The sequence below is a fragment of the Anguilla rostrata genome, chromosome 8 (assembly GCF_018555375.3).
Source record: "Anguilla rostrata isolate EN2019 chromosome 8, ASM1855537v3, whole genome shotgun sequence".
In the NCBI taxonomy this organism is placed as follows: domain Eukaryota; kingdom Metazoa; phylum Chordata; class Actinopteri; order Anguilliformes; family Anguillidae; genus Anguilla; species Anguilla rostrata.
Window position 1 is genome coordinate 8,810,675 of NC_057940.1, and position 27,571 is coordinate 8,838,245.

Here is a 27,571-nt window from a genome sequence, read left to right on the forward strand (position 1 = left end):
TTCACAGGAAACCGGAAAACATAAAAAAACATATAACTACAAATTACTTGTATGTGCATTACAGTATGGTTTGTTAATATTATTTTAAATGTTAAGAAACCATACTGTGTATTTTAGGTATGAAACATTTCCTGATACAATAGCATGGGTGTCCAAACCACATACTAATTGTAGAAACCTGAAAATATCAAGTGTCATGGATTTAAAAAAAGATGTGAAGAGACTTCTGATGGACGAGTCCGATCAGTGTCGCTTAAAAAAAAAAAAAAAAACAGCCTGCAAAGACAACACAGGAACACGCCTCCGCTAAATAAAAGAATGATTTAATAGATTTTTTTCCTTTCGTTTTTTTAAAAGCCGTATTTTACAGTCTATGCTTCAAGTCCGAGACGTACAACAGCAGGAGTGCCTCCTCCACGGAGGAGAACAGAGAGAGCGAAACGAATGGCCCCGCCCACAGAGGGGCGGGAGGTCCTGGGGCGGCAGACCACACCCCCCGCCCCACCCCCCCCCCCCCAGTCTGCCAAACCACGCCCCCTCCCCTGTCTGCTTGCGTACCCAAAACACAAGAAAAATAAAAACAAAATAGGACAGGCATGACGAGTCCACCAATTATTCTTATACATTTTTATATCTATACATTGGAAAAAAAACCAAAAAAAAAACCAAAAGAAAAAAGATATAGCACATAATCCATCTGCGTGACATTTTTCCACAGGGATGAATTTTCTAAAGAAAACAACACCCTGTGAATAATAAAAAAAAAAAATACAAATAAACCAAAAAATAAAGAAATATCTTGCTTCTGAGATCAATTAACCACCCCCCTATGACTTCATCTTTCCCTACGGTTACCATAGGCTGGTCCTTCCCAGAATGCAACAGAGGCCGGTGCTCAGCAGAGAAATATGGAGGGAGGATGTATGTTGCATTGTGTGAGCGTGTGGACTGCTGTCATGTGTGTTGGGTTGTATGTGTTTGTATGTGTGCGTGCTTATGTGTGCGCACTGCTGTGTTCTGAGTGTGTCTGTGCGTGTGCGCGCGCACGGGCACTGCAGTGTTCTGTGTGCGTGTGCGTGTGTGTTCTGTGTGTGTGTGTGTGTGCATTTGTGCGTGTGTGCGTGTGCGTGTATGTGCGCGTGCGTGTGTGTGTGTTTGTGCGTGTATTCTGTGTGTGTGTGTGTGTATGTGTGCGTGTGCGTGTGTGTATTCTATGTGTGTGTGTATTCTGTGTGCGTGTGTGCGTGTGTGCGTGTGTGTGCGTGCGTGTGTGTGTGTGTGTGTATTCTGTGTGTGCGTGTGTGTGTGTGTGTGCGGGACGGCCGGCGGCCTTATCGGCGGTAGAGGCCGAACGCCACGAAGCTGAAGAAGATGGTGAGGCCCACCAGGGAGGCGGTGGCCGTGGCGGTGAAGAACTGGCGGTACTGGATCTGGAAGTACCACAGCACCGACAGCATGAGCACGAAGAAGGGCACCATCAGGCTGCCCACGTTGAGCGCCACGTGGACCTGGTCGGCCGCGCGCGCGCCCGCGGGCACCTGCGGCGTGGCGTGCTGCGAGACGTGGCAGTGCAGGACGCAGTTGTCCGCCAGGTTGAGGGAGGCCAGCGTCTGGGCGTCGTCCCGGAGCAGTTGGCCCTGGTAGATCAGGCGCACCTGGTGCTCCTGTCCCGTGAAGTAAGTCCTGCGGGTGGGTAGGATTGGGGGGAGGGGAGGGGGCGGGGGGCGAGGGTAAGACAGAAAAAACAGGCGGGATCAGTAACTGGTCTGCTTCAGACGAGCTACAACAGCACCACTCATCAGTTAATACTGGTGAGCATTCAGTATTGTAATGCCTTCATTAAGCATCAGTGCAATAACTGAGTTTGACCGGTTCAAAGTTTTAGACTGCATGAGTATACAGTATGGAAAGGAATAGAATAACACCAAAATTATGACAGTCACAAGCATTCTGTCAACAAGTTATATAATGAAACATTATATCCCATTTATAAACATACAACTTCATAACATAAAAGCACACCAAATCTTATTCCGATATTATCTCCAATGTTACTGAGACCATAATAGATTAGATGGACAGCCAGCCAGCAAAATCATTCAGCAATCCTTTAATTATTAATAAAGGCACTCTAGATAATTACAGGTTCCCTAACATTCATACTGAAACTTAAAGGTTTCCAGTTACAGTCACAGCAGCCAGCCAAAATGACTGGCTTGACTGGGAGATGTGGCAGTGCAGGACGCAGTTGTCGGCCATGTTGAGTGAGGCCAGGGTCTGGGAGTCTGGCTTGAGTTGATATTCATTCATTTTTAAAAATGTACCTTTGCAGTTACACACTATGTTATCTTAACACACAGAATAGAAAAAACTCTTCTGTTAGTTCAATGTGAAGTGCATTAGTTACAATCTACCAATTTTGTTACATATGCAGTCTACCGATTTGGTTACATGTGCAACATGCCTAGAATTCTACTGTTGGAAAATGGCGGAAATTCATTCTTAAACACTTTATAAATCAATGTAAGTACTGTTCTTCCGTAAACCCATATGTCACCCAAGCTGGACGCAGTACTATAACTCAAAGCCTGTAGGTCCAAAACTGTAAGAGGAAATCACTTTTTATTGTTGGAAGCCACAGCGACAACGACAAGCGGTCCTGACAGGCTACTTTTTATATTTATGACCCGTTACAGAAAGCTAGGCTTTTGCGCGAGCTGCACTGCAGCAAATGGTTAAAGAATCACTGAAGAACCACGAGCCACAGCGACCGGAGCTGGTCAAAGTTCCGGGGGTGGCTGAACTGAGCATGTGCAGGGTTTCGGAGAGGCCAGAGAGATTAAGGAACCCGTGAACCAGAAGCTGCTGAGTCATTCTGGAGATCCTGGCTGACGCTGGCCAGCTGACCACCCGCTGCCGAGGAGGGAGAATCCTCGTCTCCCCCCCCCCTGCCCTCCCTCGGGTGCGCCCTGGAAACCCGCCACCCCGAACGGTAGCCACGGAGACCGCGTGACACGCGTCGAGTGTCATACGGAGGCTCCCCCCCCCCCCCGTGGGGTGACACGCCCCGATCGGGCACACGGGCTGCCGCCTCCTTCTTCACACTTCTCCCCTCCCCCCCCAGGGCCCTGAGACCAAAGGCCTCCATTAGCAGCCGGGCCCTCAGACCCGAGACACCACTGCACGCACATCAGTGATGCAATCATTGCCACTGCACAGCCAGGAAGAGCCAAGGAGAGCAGAGAAAAATATGACTAATAACTCTTAGAGCAGTACATCAAGTCTTTTGACTTCGCACCTTTAGGTTGTCGTGCTGGTGCGCGTGTGTCTCTCCGGTTACATAACAAACCAAATATTTTCTTCAGAAGATGAATTTTTACCAACATGAGCATTTTGTCAGTACGGTTATTTTATCTTCATCCACTCAGCCACAATTCCCTGTCCATGACTTTGCAGACGAGGCCAACAGGACAGCCTGAGTTCACCTAATAACCACATGAGGTGAGATGTCATTCTTTTCCCTTTTTTAAATAGTCTGCAGTTCCACATAAACACAGATATTGAACAAAAAATACAAATGGCAGCATTCAAACCATGAAGGGTACGGGAGGTCCCACCACGGTGCGGGGTGCGTTTTTCCTGGGACAGTTAGGGATTAACTGTGCCTTGAGAACACAAGGTCAACATCAATTATCACTTAACGGTACCGCGTAGTCACGGAGAGAGAGAGAGAGAGAGCAGTGTCTTTCAAAATGAGAATGCCCAGTCCACAAGTGGTCATGCAATGGCTTGAAGAGCACGACCCTGACATTACCCAATCAAAGCATTTACAGGAATATTCTGGAACAACGCCTGAAATGCTTTCCCCCTTGCATCACCCCAGCGTGATTCGATCGACTTTCCCCCGGTATAGTGATGATGTAATCCACCAGCAGAATTTCAGAAGCCACCAGGCTCAATGCCAGGAAGCATAAAGGTTGCACGGACCACATATTGTAGCCTAATTGGACCACACATGTGGACCACGTATTGGAGCCTAATTAAGTGAGTTAAAACGTGTCTCCTATGTTCACTACAATTAGTTATATATTGCATTTGCATGCAAATTGTGCAGCCCAATTAGAGCAACAAATGTGGTGCTGAATAAAAAAATAAAATAAAAAATCAAATGACATCCCTCATGACCTCCTCCAATTAGTGGATATTATTGCTTTAATTAGAAGAACTGGTAACCTCAGTAAGAGCGCTCTCTCTCTCAGGCTCATCAGATTCAAGCCCTTAAATTCCCATAATGCCAACTTCCAACATAATAATGTAATGAGAAATATTCTGCTGAAAAATTATTTAATACATTACACAAAAAACGTCATTTTAGCACTTCTGTTTATGTATCACCAATCACCTAAATAAGTAGTTCTGTACTGTCACAACCGCAGTACTGTGAATTTCACATACAGTGTTGCACAGCCTTATTCAAGGACATTACATAAATCAGTGAAGAAAAATCCTATCTCAGCACAATGTATGCTTTTGACATGTTAAGTGGGGTTAGAGGTTGTTTGGTGGTTTTTCTAAAACTCAATGCCTTTGGCTACGACGGGTAAAGGGGAGGAGGGAGGGGTACTGCGTTTACCCTGCCGAAACCTGCAGACCGAGATTAGCACTTTATAGCCCAAATCCTGGCAGGAAAGCCCGTTCTCAGTCCCATATGGCCCGTATGGAAAGGTTTAGCTTTACTGCTTCCAGACCTGAAGCCCTGGTCAGGTTCTTGCCTTGGACAAGCACACTTATCTTGAGTATCAAAAGGACTCCAGTCCGATGAATCCCACAGGCCTCGAGTTTAAATGTTCAACGTTTTTGACGCTAAGCTTGAGTATCATTGTGCACAAGTGTGTGTGCACGCGCGCGCATGTGGGTGTGTGTGTGTGTGTGAGAGAGAGAGAGAGAGAAAGAGGGAGACTAATGTACAGCAGTGGTATGAGGAGTGGTTCTTACAGTACAGCAGCCCTATTACCAGACATTTGGTTCATTACATTACATTACATTACAGGCATTTAGCTCTTATCCAGAGCGACTTACACAACTTTTACATAGCATTTTTTACATTGTATCCATTTATACAGCTGGATATATACTGAAGCAATGCAGGTTAAGTACCTTGCTCAAGGGTACAACGGCAGTGTCCTTACCCGGGATTCAAACCTGCGACCTTTCGGTTACAAGCCCAGTTCCTTACCCACTGTGCTACACTCCGTCCGGTTCACTACTGACCACTCCAGTAAGTCTCCAGCCGTAAGTTACAAGACACAGTACACTGTTTTAAAATTCAACAAACGGTGCGAGGTGCCGCTTAGTAAATGGGTCACAACTCCACAGAACAAACAAGCAGATCCTTCAGCGGCACGGCAGGACACTGCGTGAAAAGGCCGAGCCCTCTTCCTCCATTACAAACGCCGTGTGCCTGCAGGGGCCAGATGAGCAGCGGCTACGCTGCAGTTGCGATGCCCAGAGGCCGATAACTCACGACTCGCACGCTATCGATTCAAGGGAATTTGATATGCAAGTGACTCCATCCCGTCTGCTTCGGCTGAGGTCAGGTGACCAGGCAGGCCCACGGTATCGTAGCATGCAGATTCCCGGGCCCCGGGTCATGCTATCACACTATGCAGATTCCCGGGCCTTTGTCCCAGATGTCCTGCATCAACAAGGGTTCATGGAAACACACTAATGCGGGATAACGATCTTACAGGAACCGCCCTCGGAATAAGAGGCAGCTGTTTGATCAAGTCTTTTCCAACCCCCGTCAATAATTATGCCTCTGATTTCTGTGTGTCCAGGAACTTGCAGGTCAGGTAGTGCTTTGTTAATTAAAAAATAAATTCTCGCATTGTAATTACAGTAATTACCCAATAAGCAAGTGGGTCTCAGAAGTGGCCTACTGGGGCCCATCAGCGCTTGTCGCTGTCAGCACTTGTCATGTTTGCACACGGCATACGGGCTGACCTGACATGCTTTGTCAAACACCCTCTGAGGAAGAGCAAGACTGACCTGTTCCGCATACAAACGGCCTGCACAGGAGGACCAGAAGCACACATGCATGACGTTTACACTGCACTGCACAAACTCCCCCTATGCTGTTCTCACCCATTACCCTGCACTGGTGGTCGAAACATGTAGGATGGTAAATGGTAAATGGACTGCATTTATATAGCGCTTTTATCCAAAGCACTTTACAATTGATGCCTCTCATTAGCCAGAGCAGTTAGGGGTTAGGGGTTAGGTGTCTTGCTCAAGGACACTTCGACACGCCCAGGGCGGGGTTTGAACCGGCAACCCTCCGACTGCCAGACAATCGGTCTTACCTCCTGAGCTATGTCGCCCCCTGGAGATGGCTTCTCACATCTCCAGACTAAGGTCATTACATATTTAGGGGTTTGTTGGTGAAAGCACACGGACCTTCCGCCAAGGCTCCTGAAGTGACGGCCCTCACTGGACTAATCTGGTATCACGCCCCAGTTCTGAGGGGGTTCAGCAGGGCGGTTAGCGGGTCCAAGGGGACGACATAGCTCAGGAGGTAAGACCGGTTGTCTAGCAGTCGGAGGGTTGCTGGCTCGATCCCCCGCCCTGGGCGTGTCGAAGTGTCCCTAGCAAGCACTAACCTAATTGCTCACGAGTTGATTGGTCCTTGCATGGCAGCCTTTCACCGTTGGTGTGTGAGTGTGTGTGTGAATGGGTGAATGAGAGGCATCAATTGTAAAGTGCTTCGGATAAAAGCGCTATATAAATGCAGTCCATTTACCAAGAGCCCCTAAACTGAGAGTTCAATGGAGCCGTTGACTGCTGTAACCGGTGCGGTCGAGCCCATCCCTGGGAGGCCTTACCTTTTGATGTAGCCGATGGTGTCCTCCGGCTTGACCTGGGCCACCCTCTCGGTGTCGTTGAGGAACTTCAGACGGAGGACCATGTTCCTCTGGGCGTCGTCTGGAGCGGCACTTTCGGTGCTGGCCGGCGACGGCTGGGAGGGGGCGGGGCTGGGGCTGGGGCTGGTCTGGGCGGGGCCGGCGGGCTCCCTGTGCCGCAGCCCGTCCGACCCGAAGCCCTCGTCCGACGGGGAGCCGTCCCCCACCTCCGCCCCCCCCGCGGCCGCCTGCCCCTCGGCCCCCGCCTCCCCGCGGGGCTCATCCTTGCCCTCCTCCCCCAGCCCCCCCGGCGCCGGGGCGCTCTCCGGGGGGAGCGGCTCGGGGCTGGCGCTTTCCGGGGAGGAGGGGGCGGTCCTGTGCGAGGAGGCGGGGCCCGGGGCGGGGGCGGGGGCGAAGAGGTGCTCGGAGCGGTCGGCCGTGTGGGTGGAGGCCCACGCCAGCACCAGGACCAGTGCCAGGAACGCCACCCCGAACAGCAGGGTCACCTCGTCCCCCACGCCCTCGATAAGAGCCATGCTGGGGCGCGTCCCGGACCAAGGCAACGTTCAGCTAGGCACCTTCAGCACAGAGGGAGAGAGCACGGCGTTAGGATGCTGCGTTAGGCTTCTGCGTCAACACTTCCATATGGACACAGGCCATGGGGAGGATGTCAAACCTCACGATCTCGCCAGTTCCCCTGGTTGCTCCAAACAAAAGTCTCTGTCTTGGTCTACATTACAGTCTCTGTTCTGGTCTACTCTACAGCCTCTGTTCTGGTCTACTCTACAGCCTCTGTTCCAATCTACTCAACAGTCTCTGTTCTGGTCTACTCTACAGCCTGTTTTGGTCTACTCTACAGCCTCTGTTCTGGTCTACTCTACAGCCTCTGTTCTGGTCTACTCTACAGCCTGTTTTGGTCTACTCTACAGCCTCTGTTCTGGTCTACTCTACAGCCTCTGTTCTGGTCTACTCTACAGCCTCTGTCTTGGTCTACTCTACAGTCTCTGTCCTGGTCTACTCTACAGCCTCTGTTCTAGTCTACTCTATAGCCTCTGTTCTGGTCTACTCAACAGTCTCTGTCCTGGCCTTCTCTACAGCCTCTCTTTTTCCACAACTGCTGACTATGTCTGCTTTCAGACAGATTTGAGAACTTTGAAACAGATTAAAACAGGTTTGTCACAATACTGTAGATATTTGAGTGCACCAGGAGAAGCTTTTGACTGGTTTGGCCCAATCAGATCGGAGAGAAGATGGACCCATGCACTGACTGGCACTTAGATAAACTCCACGTGACAAGCCAATTAGCCACCATTCACACGCTCCCCTGCATGGCTTGTGCATCTGCTACTCGTTACAAAGACATCACCGTCCGGCATCCAGTGGAAACGAAGGAGAGAGAGAGGGAGCGCATTTCACCTCCTAATTGGCTTCTCACATCTCCAGACTAACGTCACAAGCAGCCCGTACACCAGCGATCCGTGCCCATGGACAGACACTCAAGCTTTCACACTTTAACCGGCAGCCTAATAATGCAGCTTCTCCAGTATGACAAGCCAATTCAGCCTTCTCCGGTATGACAAGGCAATTCAGCCTTCTCCGGTATGACAAGCCAATTCAGCCTTCTCCGGTATGACAAGCCAATTCAGCCTTCTCCGGTATGACAAGGCAATTCAGCCTTCTCCGGTATGACAAGCCAATTCAGCCTTCTCCGGTATGACAAGGCAATTCGGCCTTCTCCAGTATGACAAGCCAATTCAGCCATCTCCGGTATGACAAGGCAATTCAGCCTTCTCCGGTATGTCAAGGCAATTCTTATAGTGGTATAATTCCTATTGTGTTTCTCAGATTTTCCCCCTTTGACCTTTTTATACATTTACTGTGCTGAATTGCCTTGTTTTATGCACTTGGCAGTTAAAACCATTTTTCATGCACAATGCCAGTTGTAAAAATGCCTGGTGAAACTTTTTATTTATTTAAAGAACTGGACATACATGTAATACACAGGCACTAAACATCTAGAACTGGAGAGCAGCTCCTCAGCGTGCATTACGAACTCTTCACATCACATCATCTAATATTTAATATTGTGAAAATAATCCACATTACACTACCAAAGGTTCTGGCAATTCAGTACTTTAACGCGATTGCTTTTGCGTTCCGAATCAATTCGTTAGAGGACTTTTAACGCAGTTTGCCACCTACCAACATCATCCTGCCCAGAACACTTTTACGACAAAAAACCTCCAAACAATCCAAGTCTAACATCTGGTACACTATCCACATCCGGAGCACAAATGGAGTCACAATCAGGTCCTGATGTACATGTCAGTTAGGCTACATGTGAACACACACGGGTCTAAGCTTATACGTCCAGGGTATTGGTCTACATGCTCGAGAAACATGACACGCGAAGCATGGAACGTGAGGCCCTTTTTACGTAATCTGCTGCTCTGGCAAAAACACTTATGACAAAAATTACAGGGTGGTACAGAGATGCATGGTACTTCTCAACAACTACGGAAACCACAACATTCCCTCTAATCATCTCCAAAAAAAACGTTTACAGCTTCTGAAGAGGGGTAAAGCACAGATCGTTTTTTGATTCGGCATAAAAGGCTGCCCGTGTATACAGCTTACACAGCGGTTTGTATGAACCAGGCTTTCTCTCTACGCTTCACATTCAGTGCTTGCAGAAGTCTGGCTGATGAGTGAGACTCTGTTTTGCCATTTTGTCTCCAGGCAACACCAAGCAGGGCAAGGCACTCAGTCACTGATTTGCAGCCTGAACCCTAAAAATGCAATTACGGATGGGCAAGCGCAGTCTGATAAGAATTTTTACACAAGGAACCGGCGAACCATCGTTTCCATCGCTCCATTAGGGCGCATCTCACTCCAGACTTCATTGACTTCTGAGAGGTGCCGTAACAAGATGTAACAAGAGGTGAGAGGCACAGACACTTATATAGTGGTTTCATTTGCAAATGTATTACTAAGACTTATTTTTTATTTGTTCCCCCCCCCCCCCTCCAAAACTCCAACAGAGGTTATGAATCATCATCATCATCATTATCAAGTCCTTTTACGGGACAATGGCAGAAAATCAAACTAGCTTTTCTTTCATCCGGGCATTTCGATTGCCCCGATATGTGATGGAGGAAGTGGCTTCAATGAACAAAAGGCAGAAATCACAAGAATAGAAGCCTGAATACACAGCCTCGATTGGGCGAAACAACAGAACTTTATTCTGATTGGCTAGGCCGGCTACGTTAACCGCAACCTGGCTCTGGATCCAAATTTGCACACAAATACAAAATCTGAGAGCTTTGAATCATAAAACTATGGCACATTTTTGATACCAAACTTTAGAATTTTCAAGAGCCATGTTATAAAGCATCTAAATTTGTTTTAACATATTTTTAAAAAAGTAGTTTCAGGTATTTGGTCTGTTTTATAGACATAACAAAGAACATTCCCATGTTCATAACACTTTTAAAAAATACCTGACAGAACCCTCTAATTCAAAGCACTTTTCTAAAATTGCTTACTGCAGGTAATTTAGTCAGCTTTCCTTTAACATTCAAACTGGGCTGGACCTTTCTTTTTAACATTTTTTTTTAACCTTACTACAGTTTCCACTTTGCTATCAGCTTTGGATAGCAAAACGACTTGGATTAGTGCTTCAGTGATTTTGCATCTGCAGACTGGTGTGTGAATGCTGTTAGCCAGGTCTGGTGCTACTGTTCATTTTAATCATGTGAATGCACTCACGTTTCCCCTACGCTGCAAGTAGGCAGCCTTTATTGAGATGGCAAGCTACGTAGCTACACGGCTACTGTACCTGCAAAACTGCATGAATAAAGTTATAGTAGGACCCCTGGGGCACCGTATGGCATCAAATTACTTTTTAGCATTTAGTACATGCTCTTATCCAGAGAACAGTTACGCAGGGTACATTTTTACATACAATCCATTTGTACAGCTGGCCATTTTTACTGAAGCAGTGCAGGTTAAGATCCTGGCACGTGGGTACTTTGACAGCAGCACCCCAACCTGGGATCTGAACCAACAACCTCAGAGCTGCAGGCCCTGAAATGTAGGGAGCATTAAGACGAAAGCAGGGATTGGCTGCGAGTGCAAGATGAGTCCTTACCCTGCTACTACCTTTGTGGTGACGCTCATAGGATGTGGTCACCCCGAAATGCACTTACAAACCTCCTTCCTCACACCAACGTCTAGCCTACATCTTACTGTCCAGTTCAAAATGTCGTTTTTTTTTTTGTTTTTTTTTTGCTGCCATGTAATTTAGCTGAATCCCAAATTGAACCTCGTGTGTGCAACAACTAAATGGTCCAACTTAATGTGAACCCAGCACAACATGTTTTTTTTTTTCCTGAAAACAACATTATGGTATAAAAAAATTACACTTGAAGTGGCCTGCAAAATTCATCCACCCACCAGCCATGATTTATCTCAATCTCAAATAAATTTCAAGTTGCGCACGTCTTTAAAAGACGTCATGGAATAATTTATAATGTGGGGAAGGGGTGATTCACCTGCAGCTGTTAGCATAACTAGGTAGGATTAGTTATGAAGGAGGGCTAATCCAGCGCAGAACTGCTCTAATCCCGTAGTCCAGATTTCCCCGATGAACCACACCATCACACAGCTCATTAAATGTGGGAGCACACAAGAGAGTCAGTGTGCAGCTCACATAAGGAGTTTATGGTTTCTCAATGGGGGAGGCTAATGAACTCTCGAGGGACGAGCTAGCTGGAGAACTTCAGGCTACTAGGTGGGCGCACACTTTGCTCAATAACCGGCGGAAAACTATATAAAGAGTAAATGTTTTTCCGCCTTTTATTTCTCCTTTCAGTCGTTGCCATGTCAACAATTCAAAAACCTGCAAAAACACAGCGACGGTTTACTGACGGAACTGTGAACGCGGCGCATGCCGGCTTTGACACCTGCTGGGGTTTGATACTCCAGTTTCCCACACCGAACCACATTAAAAGCACAACGTTTATGAAAAAGAGAGACGGTTATGTCAATGAGATCACGGCAACATTGACTACTTTTCAGTGTGGCTATGTTTCCAACTCAGCTCAAACCAGTAACCTCTTACAGCTGGTGATATAGGATGACCATACATGCGGAAGTATGAAACAAGCCTGACCGAAAAAATAAAAAATACTGCTGGGGTTACTCGCAGAAATTAATTTTTAAAAAGCACAGAAACGTGGGCATGTAGGCTGGGCTCTCCCACACAAAGAAAAAGATTCTAGGCCCTTTTCAAGGCCTCTAAGAAGCAACTCTTGGGTGAACGATGTGCCTTTTTTTCTTTACAGGAAACGAAGCGTCAGCAGGTGCCAAGGTCCTCGATGTTGTGACAAACAAAGACTTAACCCCTATCCTTTCCGCTAGCCCAACTGAAAAGACCTACCCCCCCAGTGGAAACATGGCTGCTTGTTTCAGACCGCCCACGGCAGTTCCTACAGCCCGGCTGCTCCACTGCCAATTTGGCCAGAGCGGCTTTGGTTTCCCGCCAACTTTTATACACAGAATTCCGCCACAGCGGATCAACGCCACCCTGCAGTTCCGCAGGCACTTTAGCTGGGCGCCGATAACCCCGCGTTATCCCGCTTAACGGTTTCAGGTGCAACCCAACATCAACACTTTTCCGGATGCCCAATCTGTACCGACGTCGCAAGGCCTTCACAGGTAAAGAAACTGGGACTCCGGCGTGACTCCAGCGGCACAGGCTCATTTCAAGCCCTTAAAACATACCTTAGATATGATCCATAACAAAAACAGGCTAAATCGCAGAGAAGCAGTTGGTTGGTTGGATGGATGACCCAAGCATTTAAAGTAACATTGTGAAAGGGGCCACTACATTTGCACACGTTGTATACATTACAATCACTAAGCATTCGCTTTCTCAAGAACAATTTCAATTCCTATGCATGCAAGTTAAATCACACCTTGTGTTTTACGTTACTAATATTTTTTTTCCAAGGCAACTGGCTGAGCTGTCGTCAATCCGTACTTCTCGTGCAAGCGTGGCTGTATTGAACCAGCACCCGACGGGAATAGCCGTATTCCAGACAAGATATGACGGAACAAATCAATAATTTCAAAATGGATTACACAATTAGGAACTCGGTACGTCCACATAGCACAGCACGCTTACCACTCAGCACTTTTATACTCACAATATTGCCTAAGACCCTGAAGCATTAATTCTGACACGCCAACTAAAAATGAAATACTGCCAAGCTTTCAGCATGGAGTGCGGCTTGAATAATAACCGGCTACGTATATTAAATGTAGGCTACTGCTATATAAGGCCAGAGAACTCCGCGAGGCCTAGGGGATGATTGGTAGCATAAGGTGGCGGTACCCAGTGCCAGATTCGCCCCATGGAGCTCCGTACGCGTCTTTGTTTTCTCTCAAAACGGTGCTACGGGAGACGGAGCTTTTTCAGACGTGGATCTAGGTCAGAAGAAATTCTTTCGAGTTAATCTTCTCCAGCCATGCAAAAATCTTCCACAACCTTTGAACAGAGGGTCGCTGGGGAAACGCGGATTTTGGCATTTGAGTTGTTCCCCGTTTATGGTGTTGCTTAAACTGCCAGTCATATTTTTAATTGGTTTAATTATCAGGTAGGCTCTGTTAGAGACAGTTCATAAGCAAGAGAGGTTTGAACCACCACCACCACACAACCACAGCAAAATAAAACTAATTATTTACCTATGCTAGCTGTCGAACAACTTTGTCAACTTCACTGTTTCACGTAGGCTTTCGTATGCATTTGAATTTTTAAAGTTTTTACACAATACCATAACAATAGTGCCCTGCCCTTATCTCTTTACTTGGCAGTAATGGGAAGAGACAATTTCTTTACAGTAACAGACAACATGGCGATAGTTAACAATTATATGTTTGAAAACAGCTACACCTAGCCATCTCTCCAGTTAACTACGTGCACTGCCTCTTAACCTGCATTCACAAAAAATTAAAAGGATGAATGCATGCAAACAAACGCTCAGTTTCTTCGTCTGTTGCGTTGAGCAACTGGGTAATCCGCAAATACTAATGTCAAAATAACGATTTACGTAAGTGACATCTTAGCTCCAATTTGTTTCCAACCACCAAGGCAGCTGGAAAACAATCTGCTTTTACAGAGGCGTTTTAATAAGCAGCACAGCATTATCTCTCTGACCAGCCGCCAAGCGAAGGAAACGCATCGTTGGTTGCATATTAGCTTGCTAGCAATCTCAGGTAAAACGAAGGGAAAAGCTGGCTAATTTATATTAAAACGCCGACGTGAATGCATATCGCGAAACGGTTATATACCAAGTAACCGAACTACCGAAACTGTTACGAAAGGTTAGCCATTGCAGTCGCTAGCAAGCCACAAATTTCTATAAAGACTAAAATCAACTTCCATATGTCCCCAAAATAGCAAGCTAGCGTTAGCTAATATTAGCTGGCTACCTAGCAAGATGTTTCAAACGCAACAAAAAGTGACCAAGACTCACTCTACATTTTACTCACAAAAACATGTTGATTAACAAGGCACAGAACTCGCGGTACATAACCACACAGTTACGTATAATTTATATTAACTTACTGGTAATGTTTTGGACTGCATGGCAAATAATTCTCACTCCGCTCCACTTCTCACTTCCTGACTGAGAGTCGGACCGGATGTGACTGATTCTTTCTACCACTGGGCTCTGGGAGATGTAGTTCATTGAATGAGTTTCATATTCGAATCATCCTCGCCCAAACTCCCTTGCATCCACACAGCCACGTTAAACAAAAAAACATGTGTATTTTTGTTGCCACATCGTTAACAATAATGTAGGGTCAATATGCAAAATTGCCTTAAAACATGTCATCTTTCTGTGCACATTGTCGGTTTGTGGATGTTGTATATTTGTGTTGATTGAGTATTGAATCACCCATTTAAAATTATCTTTCGGTTTAATGTTATCACCACGACCGTCACCCAGAGGCATGATTCATGCCCTACTTGGTAATTCGGTTTTTCTGTGCTATGTGACAAACTCCTTTCCCCTGGGACTTAAAAAAGCAATTATCTTTCTTATCCATCTAGCCAGTGACTTGAAATTCAGCTCCACTGTATTATTCTTCTATTATTCAACGCGAGAACTGGAAATTAGCTACACAAAATGAGGTACACTGCGACAGTGTTCGGCCTACTATTCAATCGCGCCTGCATTATATCCAGATCCCAGCACTTTCGCCATTATACCTCGTGCTATTTCATTAGTATTTATGGTTGCATGGACCCCCATGCATTTAAAAAAAAAAATATTTCACAGATTTGGAGAGCTGTTCTTGTTGTAATTCAATTCTGTGGTGTTGAGGTTTAAAACTGAAGTTTGAGCTCTAGCTAAGCACACTGCGATCGACCCAATCTGTATCATTTAATAAAGTAAATTGTGTGACTGTTGCATTTATAAATGTCTAAATTAATAAATAAAAAACTCTCCTTATTTTACCAAAAAGAAGAAATTAATAAAATGATATCTATCTATCTATCTATCTATCTATCTATCTATCTATCTATCTATCTATCTATCTATCTATCTATCTATCTATCTATCTATCTATCTATCTATCTATCTTCACATAAAGAGACATTGCAAGCAAATGCCTCGTAATGACATTTGCTTGTGATCAGCTGCTTTTGACATGAACTGATGAACAGAAAAGCTGCCATAGACATCTGACCCAAGTCAGTTACAGCATTAACCTCCTGCCAGTGAGTGACAGCGTAATCCCAGGACAATGTCTTGACATTGCAGCAATCCAATCAAAAACCCTGACTGCAAAGGAAAGGGAATTCAGCACTGTGTATTAGAGATGGAAATATGAACACTTTTCTGCCTCCATCTACAGTATCTCGGGGCATATTTTCTTTTGTATGTGCACAGTAAAGGATCTTTGTGACAGCATCTTTGTAAAAGACAAAAAGTGCTATACAAATGAAATTGAATTGAACTGAATAACAGTGCAGAACAGTACTGTATGGTGATACAAATCACGCTCATCAATTGATTTTTGTATATAAACATTCTCCTACTTTGTTTCTATCTATAACACACTAAAATAGACTGCAAATATCTTTCTTAACTGTTATTTGTGAGTGTGCACTGCATAAGTCAGAAAGTTCCAATTCTTCATCCCACAAAGTAAAAAAAAACAAAATAAAAAACAACCAAACTATACCTGATTAGCCTGCTTTTAGCAATGTTCAGTACTTTTGAATATCATCATGGAAACCAGCAGAAACCAGCCCTAGCCTGGGCTGTGGTGTCCTGAAGTTATACAAAGTTGATAGAAACCTTCGCCCTGTTTATTTAGTCTTGAATCAAGTCTGTTTTGCACACAGCAATAATTATTTTAGTTGCTAGTCACTGTTATTATGCAAGTATTAGCGACATCTAGTGTTAAATTTTAGCATAGCACCACAGTGTTCCGGTTTACACTGCTATAAATATATACTGTGCTTGGAAAAGGATTACATTTTTATGAAGGCCTCATTGATTTTGAGTGACCACTTCTGCCGTGGCTCACATAAGGAAACTGTCTCCTTCAGTCCCCTTGCTATGTACTTGAGTTTGACACCATTCAAAACTCTGCATGTGGCTGACACAAATTACATACAACTTGGATCTGCACCCCGATGAAGGCAAATTTATCCCAATTGTACACCATCAGTACTAGCGACTTTTAAATAAAGGCTTTAATATGTTCCTAAAAAGGAAGGACATTCTTTTCTTGGCTATTTGCCTTGAGGTTTCCAAGTCCCACCTGGGATGGTTTTGAATGATTATTGTAAGACTGGGACTGGGAATGATCAATTTGGTTAAATTAAGCAGTGATTAATTGAATTAAGCCCAGGAGAGTTTATGGCATCAGTGAACCAGCTGGTCTGGAAACCTATGGGATTAGGGTTAGGCACTGGAGACTCATTTCCCCTGGGTTATCAACTGTCACTTTCAGACCTGTTTTCATGAACAGCTTTTTCACAAATTACTTCCTGCAAACAAGTGTCCTATAAACCTGTAAACTTGCATTCTGCTTGTGCTTTAGACGATGTACTAGAGTTAGACCAATGGTGAAACCTAAAATTAAATACATACCAATACAATTTTTAATTCTTGCCAAAAAGAGACAACTCCAAGAATGAAACCATAGTGACAGTCACAGATATCCTCAATATGATGATAAAAATTAATGTGAATTCTGGTCAGCTTCATGAAGATCTAGTTAAGGTGCTAGGCCAAAAAATAATTAAGTATTCTTTTAATATCCCCCTACCTCTTGTTGGCCAAAGAAAATAAGTAAGGGTATTGCTCACAACAATAAACAAGGCCAGTTCAACAGCACAACCTTACTTCACATCTTTAATAAAAACATTTTGCCATGATAAAATATATGAAGTGAGGTTGCTGACCACCTGAGGCTGATTAATTTTATGAGTAATATCATCCCCATTTATTTTTCCAAGCAGAGGTAGGACTACCTTGATAACAGACACCATTGATATTGGATTTGCACCACAAATAATGTTTCTGGCTTTTTTGTTCTGCGATGTTGACAAAGAAAGTTATTTTCATATGCCCCATATAAATGTATCTTCACTGCTAAGAGAAGAGTAGCATAGGTGCTAGATTTGTCCTCCACAGTGTCATTTACACTTAAATTTCATTAAGGAAATGGTTGCTGGCTTTAATCTTTGGCACGATTGCACACGCTGATGTTCTGTAGGTTAATTTTAAGCTACAGCATAGGTTAATTAAACATAAGCTTAATTCCTTTTTTTTAAATTATTTGACATTCATACATATGATGATTTATTTATTCTCAGGCACACATGTAATCTCAAACTGTGATTTGTCATTGGCAAACATGCAAAAAATGTCTAATAACTAATTCATCACTTACAGCGTTTGGAGCACTACCAGATAGTGAACAAGAAATTGAAACACTGATGTAAAATAATTTCATTGAGTATTGGGCAAACACGTGTGATCAATGTGTATAAGCTATGGTGTACAATATTACTTTTCCATGAAAAGGTCAATCAACTTGCACTTACCTAATGAAAGTGTCTCATTTCATTATGAAAGTGGCATCATTCCAGAATATTCCATGGGAGATTGGGCTCGGATGGGGACAAGCAGGTCATGATATATGGGTAATGTCAGGGCCACTGGATGGATATCTATGATCCATGGATTGGGGCTTTGCTATCCTAAAAGGCACCACTCTCTGCGAGCAAGAAATGCTTTAACGTGGGATGAACATGATCTCTCTCTGCACATAAAACACATAAAATAATGATTGACATTAAGCTTACCTTCTGAGGGCATGAGTGCCCCAAAACGATGCCAGGACACGTGTGCTACACCATTACAGAACCACTAGAACCCCATCACTGTTGAAAAACTGTTGTTTCCTTTTTGGCTGGACCGCAACAGCGGGGCCAGCCCTACAAATGCGAATGTCTGTGACTGAGTGACTGAGTGAGTGATGAAGTTACACCATTGGTCGGGCGAGTTATGAAGTTACGCCATTGGTCGGCCGGATCACGTGTGTTAGGTCCAGCCATATACTAGGTTTTAACCTGGTCTTGTTTGCTTAGGGTACATCCACAAAGGAAGGGGAATGTCCAGGTTTATTATATATTCCCACATTGGCCACCAGATGGCTGTCCCGATCAAAGCACAAAACAAGGGCTATGCTTGGCTTATTTCTGTATAATTAATCTCCACGAAGGTAAAATAAACTCATTGTAATTTGGTGGTGTGATAACATTTGAAACATTTATATAAGGTTGTCTAGCTGTATTTCATGGATATGAATTGTGATAAATAAGTTTAAGTTAAATTTAAAAAAATTATGTAAAAGGTCTATAGTGTTACTTCAACTGCTGTGAACTCAAACAAACCTTCTGCTTTCAAAATCTTTGGCAAAGACCATGTTTGGAAGGCAATGTGTAATAGATATTGATTTAATGCCCTGATCATCAACTGAAGGACTTTACATATGTATTTATATATATATATATATATATATATATTTGTTAAGCTTTGGAGCTGGATGATAAGTTCCTGCTTCTCTGTACATTCTCTGTAATTATTCTCTCCATTTACCGAACAGGAACTGAAATATGGACAGGACATGCATCTCAGTATCCTGTATTTCTCTCCTTAGCACAGCTGATCCATTCCTCCTCACTGTAATCCCTCTTTTTGAATAAGTCATTATCTGCGCTTCAGGAGATTTGACTACACTGTCTCAGGGGCCATGACAGTGCAACTGTCAGCTGAACAAGACACCATAGACCACGTGACTCTAGCTACGTGATTAGTCAGTTTCCCTGTAAGACCTTTTTTTCCCCCCACAAATCATTGTTTAATTCTCTTCTTACACACAGTACCCTTTGTTTTGCCAGGGCCGAGGAGAGCTCCGCTTGATTAGAAAGAACACTCGCTGTTGTAGAAGGACGCTTTGATGTGCCCAAGAACGCATTCCATTGGGTAATTACGGAGATGTTTCGCCAATTATAACAGTAATAAAATAGAAATCAATTGAGTGCTGCTCACAAAAGCCTATACGTGGGGCAGGAGACAGCTAATCAATGACGGTATCTTCCGGAATTTACCGTGACCCAAATGAGCCGGTGCTGTTATTAAACCTTAGAAAAATGACCATCGGCCCACCGATTCACCAGTCACCTCCACAAAGAAACACTCATTTTGAGGCCTGATTTGTTTATAAATTACCATTTAAAAAAAAATCAGCAATCAAATGCATTATTATTCAAATAAACAATCTGTGTGTAAAACAGATTAGACGCTGCTTCAGTGCATTTCCAAAAACATTCATTCATTACTGGGACTTTGATCACTGCTGTATGTCAGCGAACACAATTATCTGACTTTATTGAGTATTAATGGCTTTGATACAAGCCTGAAAAGCACGCAAGAGCACAAACAAGGGTAAACGACTCCTCTTATTGTGAAGTAGGAGTACCATAGCTGGCTCACCACTGAACTTCAGTCTTGATTGAATCCCACTGATTTGATCCTCATCTCTTGGGCAGGAACAGTTATAATGAGAACATTAACCCCCTGAGGCCCACCAGAAAAAAAAACAAATTTTTTCACATAATACAACTATCATGGATGAAATTGTGAATATTACAAAGGTAACTATTTGATTATCAACCTTCAGTTTATCGAAGTGTGTCTCTAAAAATAAACAATAATGTAACCTTTTCCATCTGATTTCTGATAACTCCTTACATGTAGTTAATAGATAGATGAGTTTGCATCCTTAAACAAGTAGACTAGACATAGGGTCATTGGTGCTTTCATGAAGATGGCAGCCTGTCCTACCTATTTCTTAATCTTGTTTTTCTGGGGAGGTGGTTATTTTCTCATTTGAAGAACTAAAGAAGCCTCATGCTGACTTTGCTCCATTAACTGTTTGTGAAAATGGGTGGCCACTTTTTCAGCTTTTTGTTTTTGTTTTTTCTACTGCTTCTTTCAGCACCTGAATTGATAGTTCACAGTATTTTTCTCTCTCCGTGATATGGCAAGGCGTGTACAAATCAGCGCTCAAAGTAAAGATGCAACTCAGAGCAGCATCCCATCAAGACCTGCACTTTGAATGAAACGCTTTGTCCAAATCCCTCTAACACCAGCTGGATTCTGCATTGTGCTCGAGGAATTTTCCAGATGCTTCAGTGATTGACAGCCCCCTCCCCCCCCAAGCCCTAAAACCTAGTGCTCATCCTTAGCTCAGAAAGCATGTGACATTCCCATAGCATGGCGTCACGGCAACATCCTGGCATAGACACAAGAATGCTACACTTCAGCTGCTATCCTGCCAGCCCTGCGCATGGCTGCAGTGTCCTCACAATTCAGCGAACGCTGCACCACCTCTATGACTAAACAAAACGCTAAGGGGGCACTTGGAATTCACCTCATGTGCTGGAAAAATTTGGGCCCCATGCAGTCAAAGACAGGCACTATTTTCCTCTGACTACAGAGATGACACAACAGGTTTGGGATGGCCACAGTCCCTACCCCCGCTCTTTATCTGTACCAGGAAATGTCACCCATCACCCCCTCCCGCCCTCCCTCCCTCCCCCCAACCCCAATTGGTCTTAATAGCTTATCCTGATGGGACGAATGGCTTTTTGCTGGGCAGGTGTCTGTTATGTGGCGTCAGCAAGTTTTTAATGAGACCTACTGTGTTCGAGGGCACAGAGTGGATTTTCTGCCTTACGGTACCCCTCGGTCATATTACTCTTCGCGTGGGTCGTCTCAAACGGCCCATTGTTTCATTGCAACTTCCAAAGACACACATTATTTCCATAAGGCATCGGCCATTTGGCTCCTGTTTGAAGATCACCGAGGGAACAGTTCGGAAGAAAAATAAAAACTCACCGCGCAATTATAATTTAAGCCATCTGATCGGAGCTGGAAATATATGCTGATGTACGCTTTTTGAAACAACACAACTTTAAATTAAAGTCCACGGAAAGCGTTTCATTATGAATGTCACAAGTACAGAATAAGCTGTAAAAGGCATGCTGTTACTACCTCAATCGTAAGTTTGTGTTTACATTTGTCACTGTTGCGTGTGTTTCTTATTTCCGGTTGTCATTTAATTGGACGTTTCCGTATCCGGTTGCTCGGCTTCAAAAAGCCACCGTTTGCCGCTTACCAGCGGAGATGAGCTTTTCAAAATCGTCGTTAGTGGGTTGTACTGAGTGATTTGCTTGTTTGACTTTGCGTATTCGACCTTATCTTTGACTCCGAATCCCGCCTAGCCCTTCTGGTAGTCCGATTCTTGCCAGAGAGCTTCTAGTTTATTTGCCCCGTGGTTTCGTGTTTCTTACCATTCGCTCGATTTCGATCCTCACCTAGCCCGTCTGCTTTGTTTGCTGATTGGATTTTGCGTTTGACTTTACGCTCGTTTTTACCTCGACTCACGTTTTGCCCTCTGTTCACCGTATAGTGCTCCGGTTAGTTAGTGTGTTACCAGCTGTACTAAAAATCCATCCATTAGGACAATTTTGTTATTTTGCTTTATTTTTTTACTTCATTGTTTTTGAAGCTACTCTGGGCGGAGATTTAAGGCCCCGTATTGAGTCGCCTACGGTATTCCGGCCTTTTTAGTTTCCAACTATTCCGAAAGCCGGCTTGTGCAAGTAACCTTAGAAGACTAGCCAGCATTCAGTCAGATTTGGATTGGCAGATGGGGACCGGAGTTACTGGTCGGTTTGCAGTACGTTTTCCTTTCCCATTTCCGTTATTTACCCTTACGGTCTGACGCTGGACCAGGTCTTAACAACTGCCTTTAGCAATACTGCTGATGATAAAGATGTTAGAGGCTTCAGATGGCAGGGAACAATGGGCCTGGCCACATAAGCAAAGCTATTGGGCCACAGCATTACAGAAAAAATAACACTCAAAACGGAAAACTGGAAGCCAGTAGCGACCTACCAGTAACATTCTTCCTAAATTTAGGCTACTGCTGTATTAGACTAATTTGAAGTGTATTGTGTCTTCATAGACCTACATTATTGGCACTAAGGATTCTGAGGACACTGCAATCATTTTGTTAAAAAAATCCTGTAATCTGATTGGTTCTATAAAGTTTTTTTTTTTTTTTGCCAGTATAATGTCATATGGCAGCAAACAATAAATAAATGGACAGTGACAGCATCTGATTGTTCCCTGATGGCGCAGGCGCATATTCCTGCCATAATTTTTACGTACTCACGCCTCTCTGGAAGTTGTTCAGACTAACAGTAGGCTACCCTCATACTAGTGTCAATTCCAAATTGGGAGAACTTTAAACTTAAATTTCCAGATTGAATTGACAGCCCAAATGTTAATAAGAGACTTAATGAGTCTGCTGTCGATAATGTTCTGAGGGTACAGGTGTCAGTGTTCCCTCCCTTTTGTCGTCATTTCACTGATATGATCTGTGACTGATTGACAGTGTGAGCTTTCTGCCTCATTGCTTTTGCCTTTACATGCTCTCTCTATTGATCAAGGTATAGGAAGAAATTAAGACGTGACTCCACAGTTTATGGACGCAAGCCAGGGCCAGCGGAGGATGGGCTCCCCCTCTTTTCAGCCAGGTTTCTTCCCATTTGGGGAGTTTTTTTTTTCTCGCCAGAGCGTTTATCTTCCCACTGGGGAGCACTTTGCCCTCAATGGTCGTTCGCGTTTAGGAGGTTCATACCTGTTCAGACCAGTGTCTTTGTGACAGTGTCTCTGTAATATTAGATATTTAAAAAGCGCCATGGAAATTGAATTAAATCATTGTATTTCCCAACTATCTGTTCCACCACGCGGACAAATGGATGAACGGTGGGGGAAGCAGCACGTGCTGTTGTTCCTGGCCCCGTTCCACTCTGCAGAGGTCAGGAGCGGAAACGGCGGTTTTACTGATTGATGAATTCTCCGACTTGATGAAATGCAGACGCCAAAAAAAATTGTTTGACACATGCGATTTCTTATTTTGTCCTCTCCAATAGAGCAGGGTCACGCGAATTCGTTTTGTTTGTAACTGCTTTACAACCCCCTTGGTGTAGCATGTTTACATATCACGACATTGTAAAATACTGATGTTTATTTTACGTTCTCCTCGTGTTATATGAAATTAGAGAAAAACGCCCTCCCGGGTCTTTTCCCAAAAAAAAGGGGACGAGCGAAGACACGTAGTTCTGTGGCGAGTGTTTACCCATATCTCAGATTTCCTGTTTGAGCAGTTTTGGGTTTCCTCAGTTCCTGTTCAGTTAGCCCCCCAGATCCGGTCCATTGTAACTGGTTCTTTCCCCCCGCCTGCTCACATGGTAGATTTTTTCCTTCCTGTCCGTGCGGGGCTGCTGATCTATCCGCGGGACCCATATGGCGAGAAATCACTGCTCTTTTCCCCAACTCTTTTGGCAGTAAATGAACGCGTTATTTTCCCCCATCTGCTGTCGCTGGATTAATGGACGCATAACAAAATGAACTGACTATGGTGCCGTTTGGATATATTCTACCTTTCTTCGACAAACCACGGGATTTAGATTTACTGTACAAAGTGCGGGTTGCGGTTGAAATTGCAGCAGTCTTGGTAAGTTACTGAGTAAATTAGGCGTGGCTGTTATTTCACTGTTAAAACATTATGGCTTTTCGAATTGGCCGCAGTCCTCTAAGCGCTTAGTTTATCTATGTAGCCTAGTTAAACTTTGGCATTAGGCTATAGTTGTATGAATGGGACCATTTCATTTATCGGTTTGTATTTAATCGAATCAGACGTCTGTCTGATGGAATGTGTTGTAGCCTCATGAAACCGTTATTTGTGGGAATGATGTCTTACCCCAGCCATTGATTGATTTACGCACACGTTTGGTTTATTAATAAGGTTAGTGTATACCTGTTTATAGCCAACTTTATATTTATTAGCCCTCTTCACGAATTTGCACTTATGTCGGAACTTAATGGAGCAGTGTCACAAACCTAATGTCTCTGCAGAAATGTAGGCTAATGTAGTCAGTTTATTACAACAATAGTGAGTAAGCTTGCGGTAAGTTCTTACATTTCTTTGTGTTTATTTAATTTAGGTTATTTTAATAAGGTGACTAAAGTCATGAGATCATCAGCCTCCCGCTTATCAAGTTTTTCGTCAAAAGATTCCCTATGGAGCCGGTAAGTACTTTATCTTCTGTGAGTTCCAGGTTTTTATAGTAGTCTAATTATGCCATCAATACACGACATATGAATGTTTGGTTGGTCCCGTTTTCCCCCTTAACGTTTTATACTCTTGCATTCACTTGGAGCCAACCACAATTTGTTTCTGTGTGTGTTTTCATTTAGAAATTAATAGGCTGAGTAATTTTAAATATGTATGAATCACTTAGATTTTTGGCATTTTAAATGTATGTGTATTTACTTTTTGGACAAGTTGCCAGCACTAGTGATCTTCCTTGGAGGATTTACACGCGTTACAACATACCGCCTGTAGGCTGCGCAATTGCAACGTTGAATCCGCTGACTCAGTCGCGAGAGAAACTGGTGAATGAAGTTGGCTACGTCAGTTTACAGATGTGAAAACACGTGGGGCTTGACTGTTAACTCACTGTAAACCGTTACTTTTATTTGAATAGTTTCACAGCTGCCAGGCTTTTCGGGAATTAAAAATAAAATACCGGATCATCGATTCGTATTGCCTACATGCTTCTTGAAGTTAATAGCGGAAAAATACGGAGTCTAATGGCCAAATGATTAAAGCTTTTAAGTTGGCAAATGCGAGAGGGGCCATGTTACCTCATTTTGGGATTACTGTCGTTCATTGGATATGAAGCACTAGCCCCTTCCCATGAAAAGCACTGCAAAGTAACACGTGAGCGATGCTCTGAAATTGGCTGGACTTTCTGTACATGAAAGGCTGATATGCGGTTACTGTGTTATGGGGTTAACGTAAGATGTTACTAACCCACAGTGGCATATGTCCTACATGAAGATGTGGTTTCAATCCGTGCCCCACGATTGCACGGGCAAGAGCTATGCAGAGAAATACGGTTTTCAACGGATGAATTTCCTCTGTGCCCCCCCCAACAAAAGAGGCTATAGTCTCTGAGCGATGACCCAATCCGAACAATCCGATTGGTTGGGATGCACATTCTCTGCATAGGGTAGCAACCGCAACTATCTTAGGCTGTTTTAGACCTGTCCTACATTATGAAACTGCGCAAAGGAAATGCTGTCTTTACAACGCTTTCTTTACATGCAGCTGCAGGCTACACGTAGCCTGCCCGTTGTAACTATTCCCCGAATTATTATACTTGTGGGCCTGATTCCCGAAACATTCTCCATTCTGCACCTGCTTCGGCGTCGCTGCGCTTTTATTTCAGAATAAGGGCGGCCCCGACGTTATTGTTTGTGATCCGAAGCATGCGCAGAGTTCTTCCTTGTTTATCCCCGTGATTGGCGGTGGGTGGGTGGAAGCCAAGGCAGAGGGAGTTTGCGTGCTTGTGTCAGAAAGCAGAGATCGTACGGGGAGGAAAACCGGGGAAAGAAAGAGGGGGAAAAAATAGCCGAAAACGCACTGGCTGAAAGGAACGCTTCAGTAATCGTTTGCTTTATTCTCGAACATAGCCACGACAGTAACGGCAGGATATTAGAATACCGGAAAACGGAATGAGGACATCTGTTACCCCATCTTACAGCGTATGTCGGTGGAGCAAGGGACAAAACTGAACCGTTGTTTTGTGGATAGGTTACAATTAATCATAAGCAGAGACTGTAAAGGCGGGAGGCGATTGAAATTGTGCACAGTCCCCATCATCAAGGGGACAGAAAAGTCTGTGCAAGGAAGCAATTCAATGAACCAAAAAATATTAGATTTATTATAAATTATATAATCGTTCGTGCTGTTTATCATTTAGTTTCCTTTCCCATTTTAGAGGAAGGCGTCTGGACATTCACTTCCTAAGTTGTTTTTAATGATTCAGGTTTCCTGAAATTTTCTCCATCCTTTTTTTTTCTGGGCGATTGCGTGCGGAAGAATGCCGGATCAGATCTCAGTGTCCGAGTTTCTTTCGGAAACAACGGAGGATTACAACTCTCCCACGACGTCCAGCTTTACGACCCGCCTGCAGAGCTGTCGGAACACCGTTAGTGTTCTGGAAGAGGTAAGGCCCGCTCATTTTGACCCGGGATGACAGGGACAGTCTCCAAGAGCACACTGCGATAATAACAGCTGACCCGTCTGTGCGTCATGTTGCCCGTGGCCAATGCAACCGTGTGGCACACGCATCTGTTGTTACATATTTATATGCAGTTTCTATTTAGCTAGTGATGCGCATTTTTTTATGTGCGTGTTCCGCACAGTGCATGCATCCCGCGCCTAAACAGTCTCAGATTGATTGCCTTTGGTGTTCAGAACCTTCTTGTTGGAGGGGGTACATAACTGTTAATGCTTGTGCAAGCAAGGTTGTTGTTGGAAACAAGTTAAGGTAATAATGCTGTCTCTAAGCATTTACAAAACGCGAATAAAAGCCAGGGGTGTTCTCTCTTCACACGTCAGTTATTTTTATCATAGGAATGTCTGACAAGTAGGCTAACCGTATCTATTTGGCGCTGTGCCAGAGGTTATCATAACGACTGTGTAATTTATTACCGTAGCTGATACAGAGGATATAAACTGGACTTGTATATGCAAATAGCCTACACTAGGAAGTCCCCTCCTTCGGACACACGATAACATTGATAAGGTCTGTAATGTCCAATATCACTACAAGGTCAATTTTATGCGTGCTTTAATATAAGCTGGATGTCAACTTTTTGCAGAAACGTTTTCAACGTGTTAGCAACTGTTTTGTGCAGCAAGGTGAATTCCCTATTTTGTTTTTGTGGCAGAGATAAAAAGGAACTGTCTAATTAAAATTAATTATTTATTTGTCCTCTGTTGTATTTTATACTGTGTATACTCTGGTGGTAGTTTCTGCATGACTGTACTCAGGCCATGTCTCGTTATGAAAATGAAACTGTTTTTCAGAATGATAAATATACTGGGTAAGCAGCTTTTAAATGCTATACAAGTTGAAGTGAAAGCTGTTG

The 27,571-nt window shown here is 44.0% G+C and overlaps 2 protein-coding genes across 14 annotated transcripts in view; one reads left to right on the forward strand and one right to left on the reverse strand.

The window, feature by feature from the left end:
- Positions 1 to 307: 307 nt before the first annotated feature.
- On the reverse strand, positions 308 to 14,668 carry tmub1 (transmembrane and ubiquitin-like domain containing 1). Of its 4 annotated transcripts, none has more exons than XM_064346229.1 (3): positions 14,530 to 14,668; positions 6,882 to 7,477; positions 308 to 1,683 (listed from the first exon to the last, which is right to left on the reverse strand). In XM_064346229.1, exons 2-3 carry the CDS (start codon positions 7,433 to 7,435, stop codon positions 1,332 to 1,334), a joined length of 906 nt encoding a protein of 301 aa, XP_064202299.1. In that variant the 5' UTR covers positions 7,436 to 7,477; positions 14,530 to 14,668; the 3' UTR covers positions 308 to 1,331. The 4 variants fall into 4 exon arrangements, with proteins under 4 accessions (XP_064202299.1, XP_064202301.1, XP_064202300.1 ...); XM_064346231.1 differs by lacking the exon at positions 14,530 to 14,668 and adding an exon at positions 13,297 to 13,532; XM_064346230.1 differs by lacking the exon at positions 14,530 to 14,668 and adding an exon at positions 13,109 to 13,258.
- A 7,036-nt stretch (positions 14,669 to 21,704) lies between these two features.
- Positions 21,705 to 27,571, forward strand: part of asap1a (ArfGAP with SH3 domain, ankyrin repeat and PH domain 1a) — a 106,841-nt gene continuing 100,974 nt past the window's right edge. For 6 of the 10 annotated variants that reach the window (XM_064346235.1, XM_064346242.1, XM_064346238.1 and 3 more), the window contains exons 1-3: positions 21,706 to 24,083; positions 24,574 to 24,658; positions 26,517 to 26,643. In XM_064346235.1, the coding sequence (XP_064202305.1) occupies positions 24,600 to 24,658; positions 26,517 to 26,643 (186 nt within the window). In that variant the 5' untranslated portion in view covers positions 21,706 to 24,083; positions 24,574 to 24,599. Of the gene's footprint in view, positions 24,084 to 24,573; positions 24,659 to 25,921; positions 26,644 to 27,571 lie in introns of those variants that run through there. The other 4 variants (XM_064346234.1, XM_064346236.1, XM_064346241.1 and 1 more) reach the window with 3 other exon arrangements.

Excerpts from the sequence above, each read along its gene's own strand:
- tmub1 (XM_064346229.1), bottom strand. The coding sequence starts at position 7,435 with ATGGCTCTTATCGAGGGCGTGGGGGACGAGGTGACCCTGCTGTTCGGG. Across the intron at positions 1,684-6,881 it reads ACCATCGGCTACATCAAAAG|GACTTACTTCACGGGACAGG; the intron begins GTAAGGCCTCCC and ends ACCCACCCGCAG.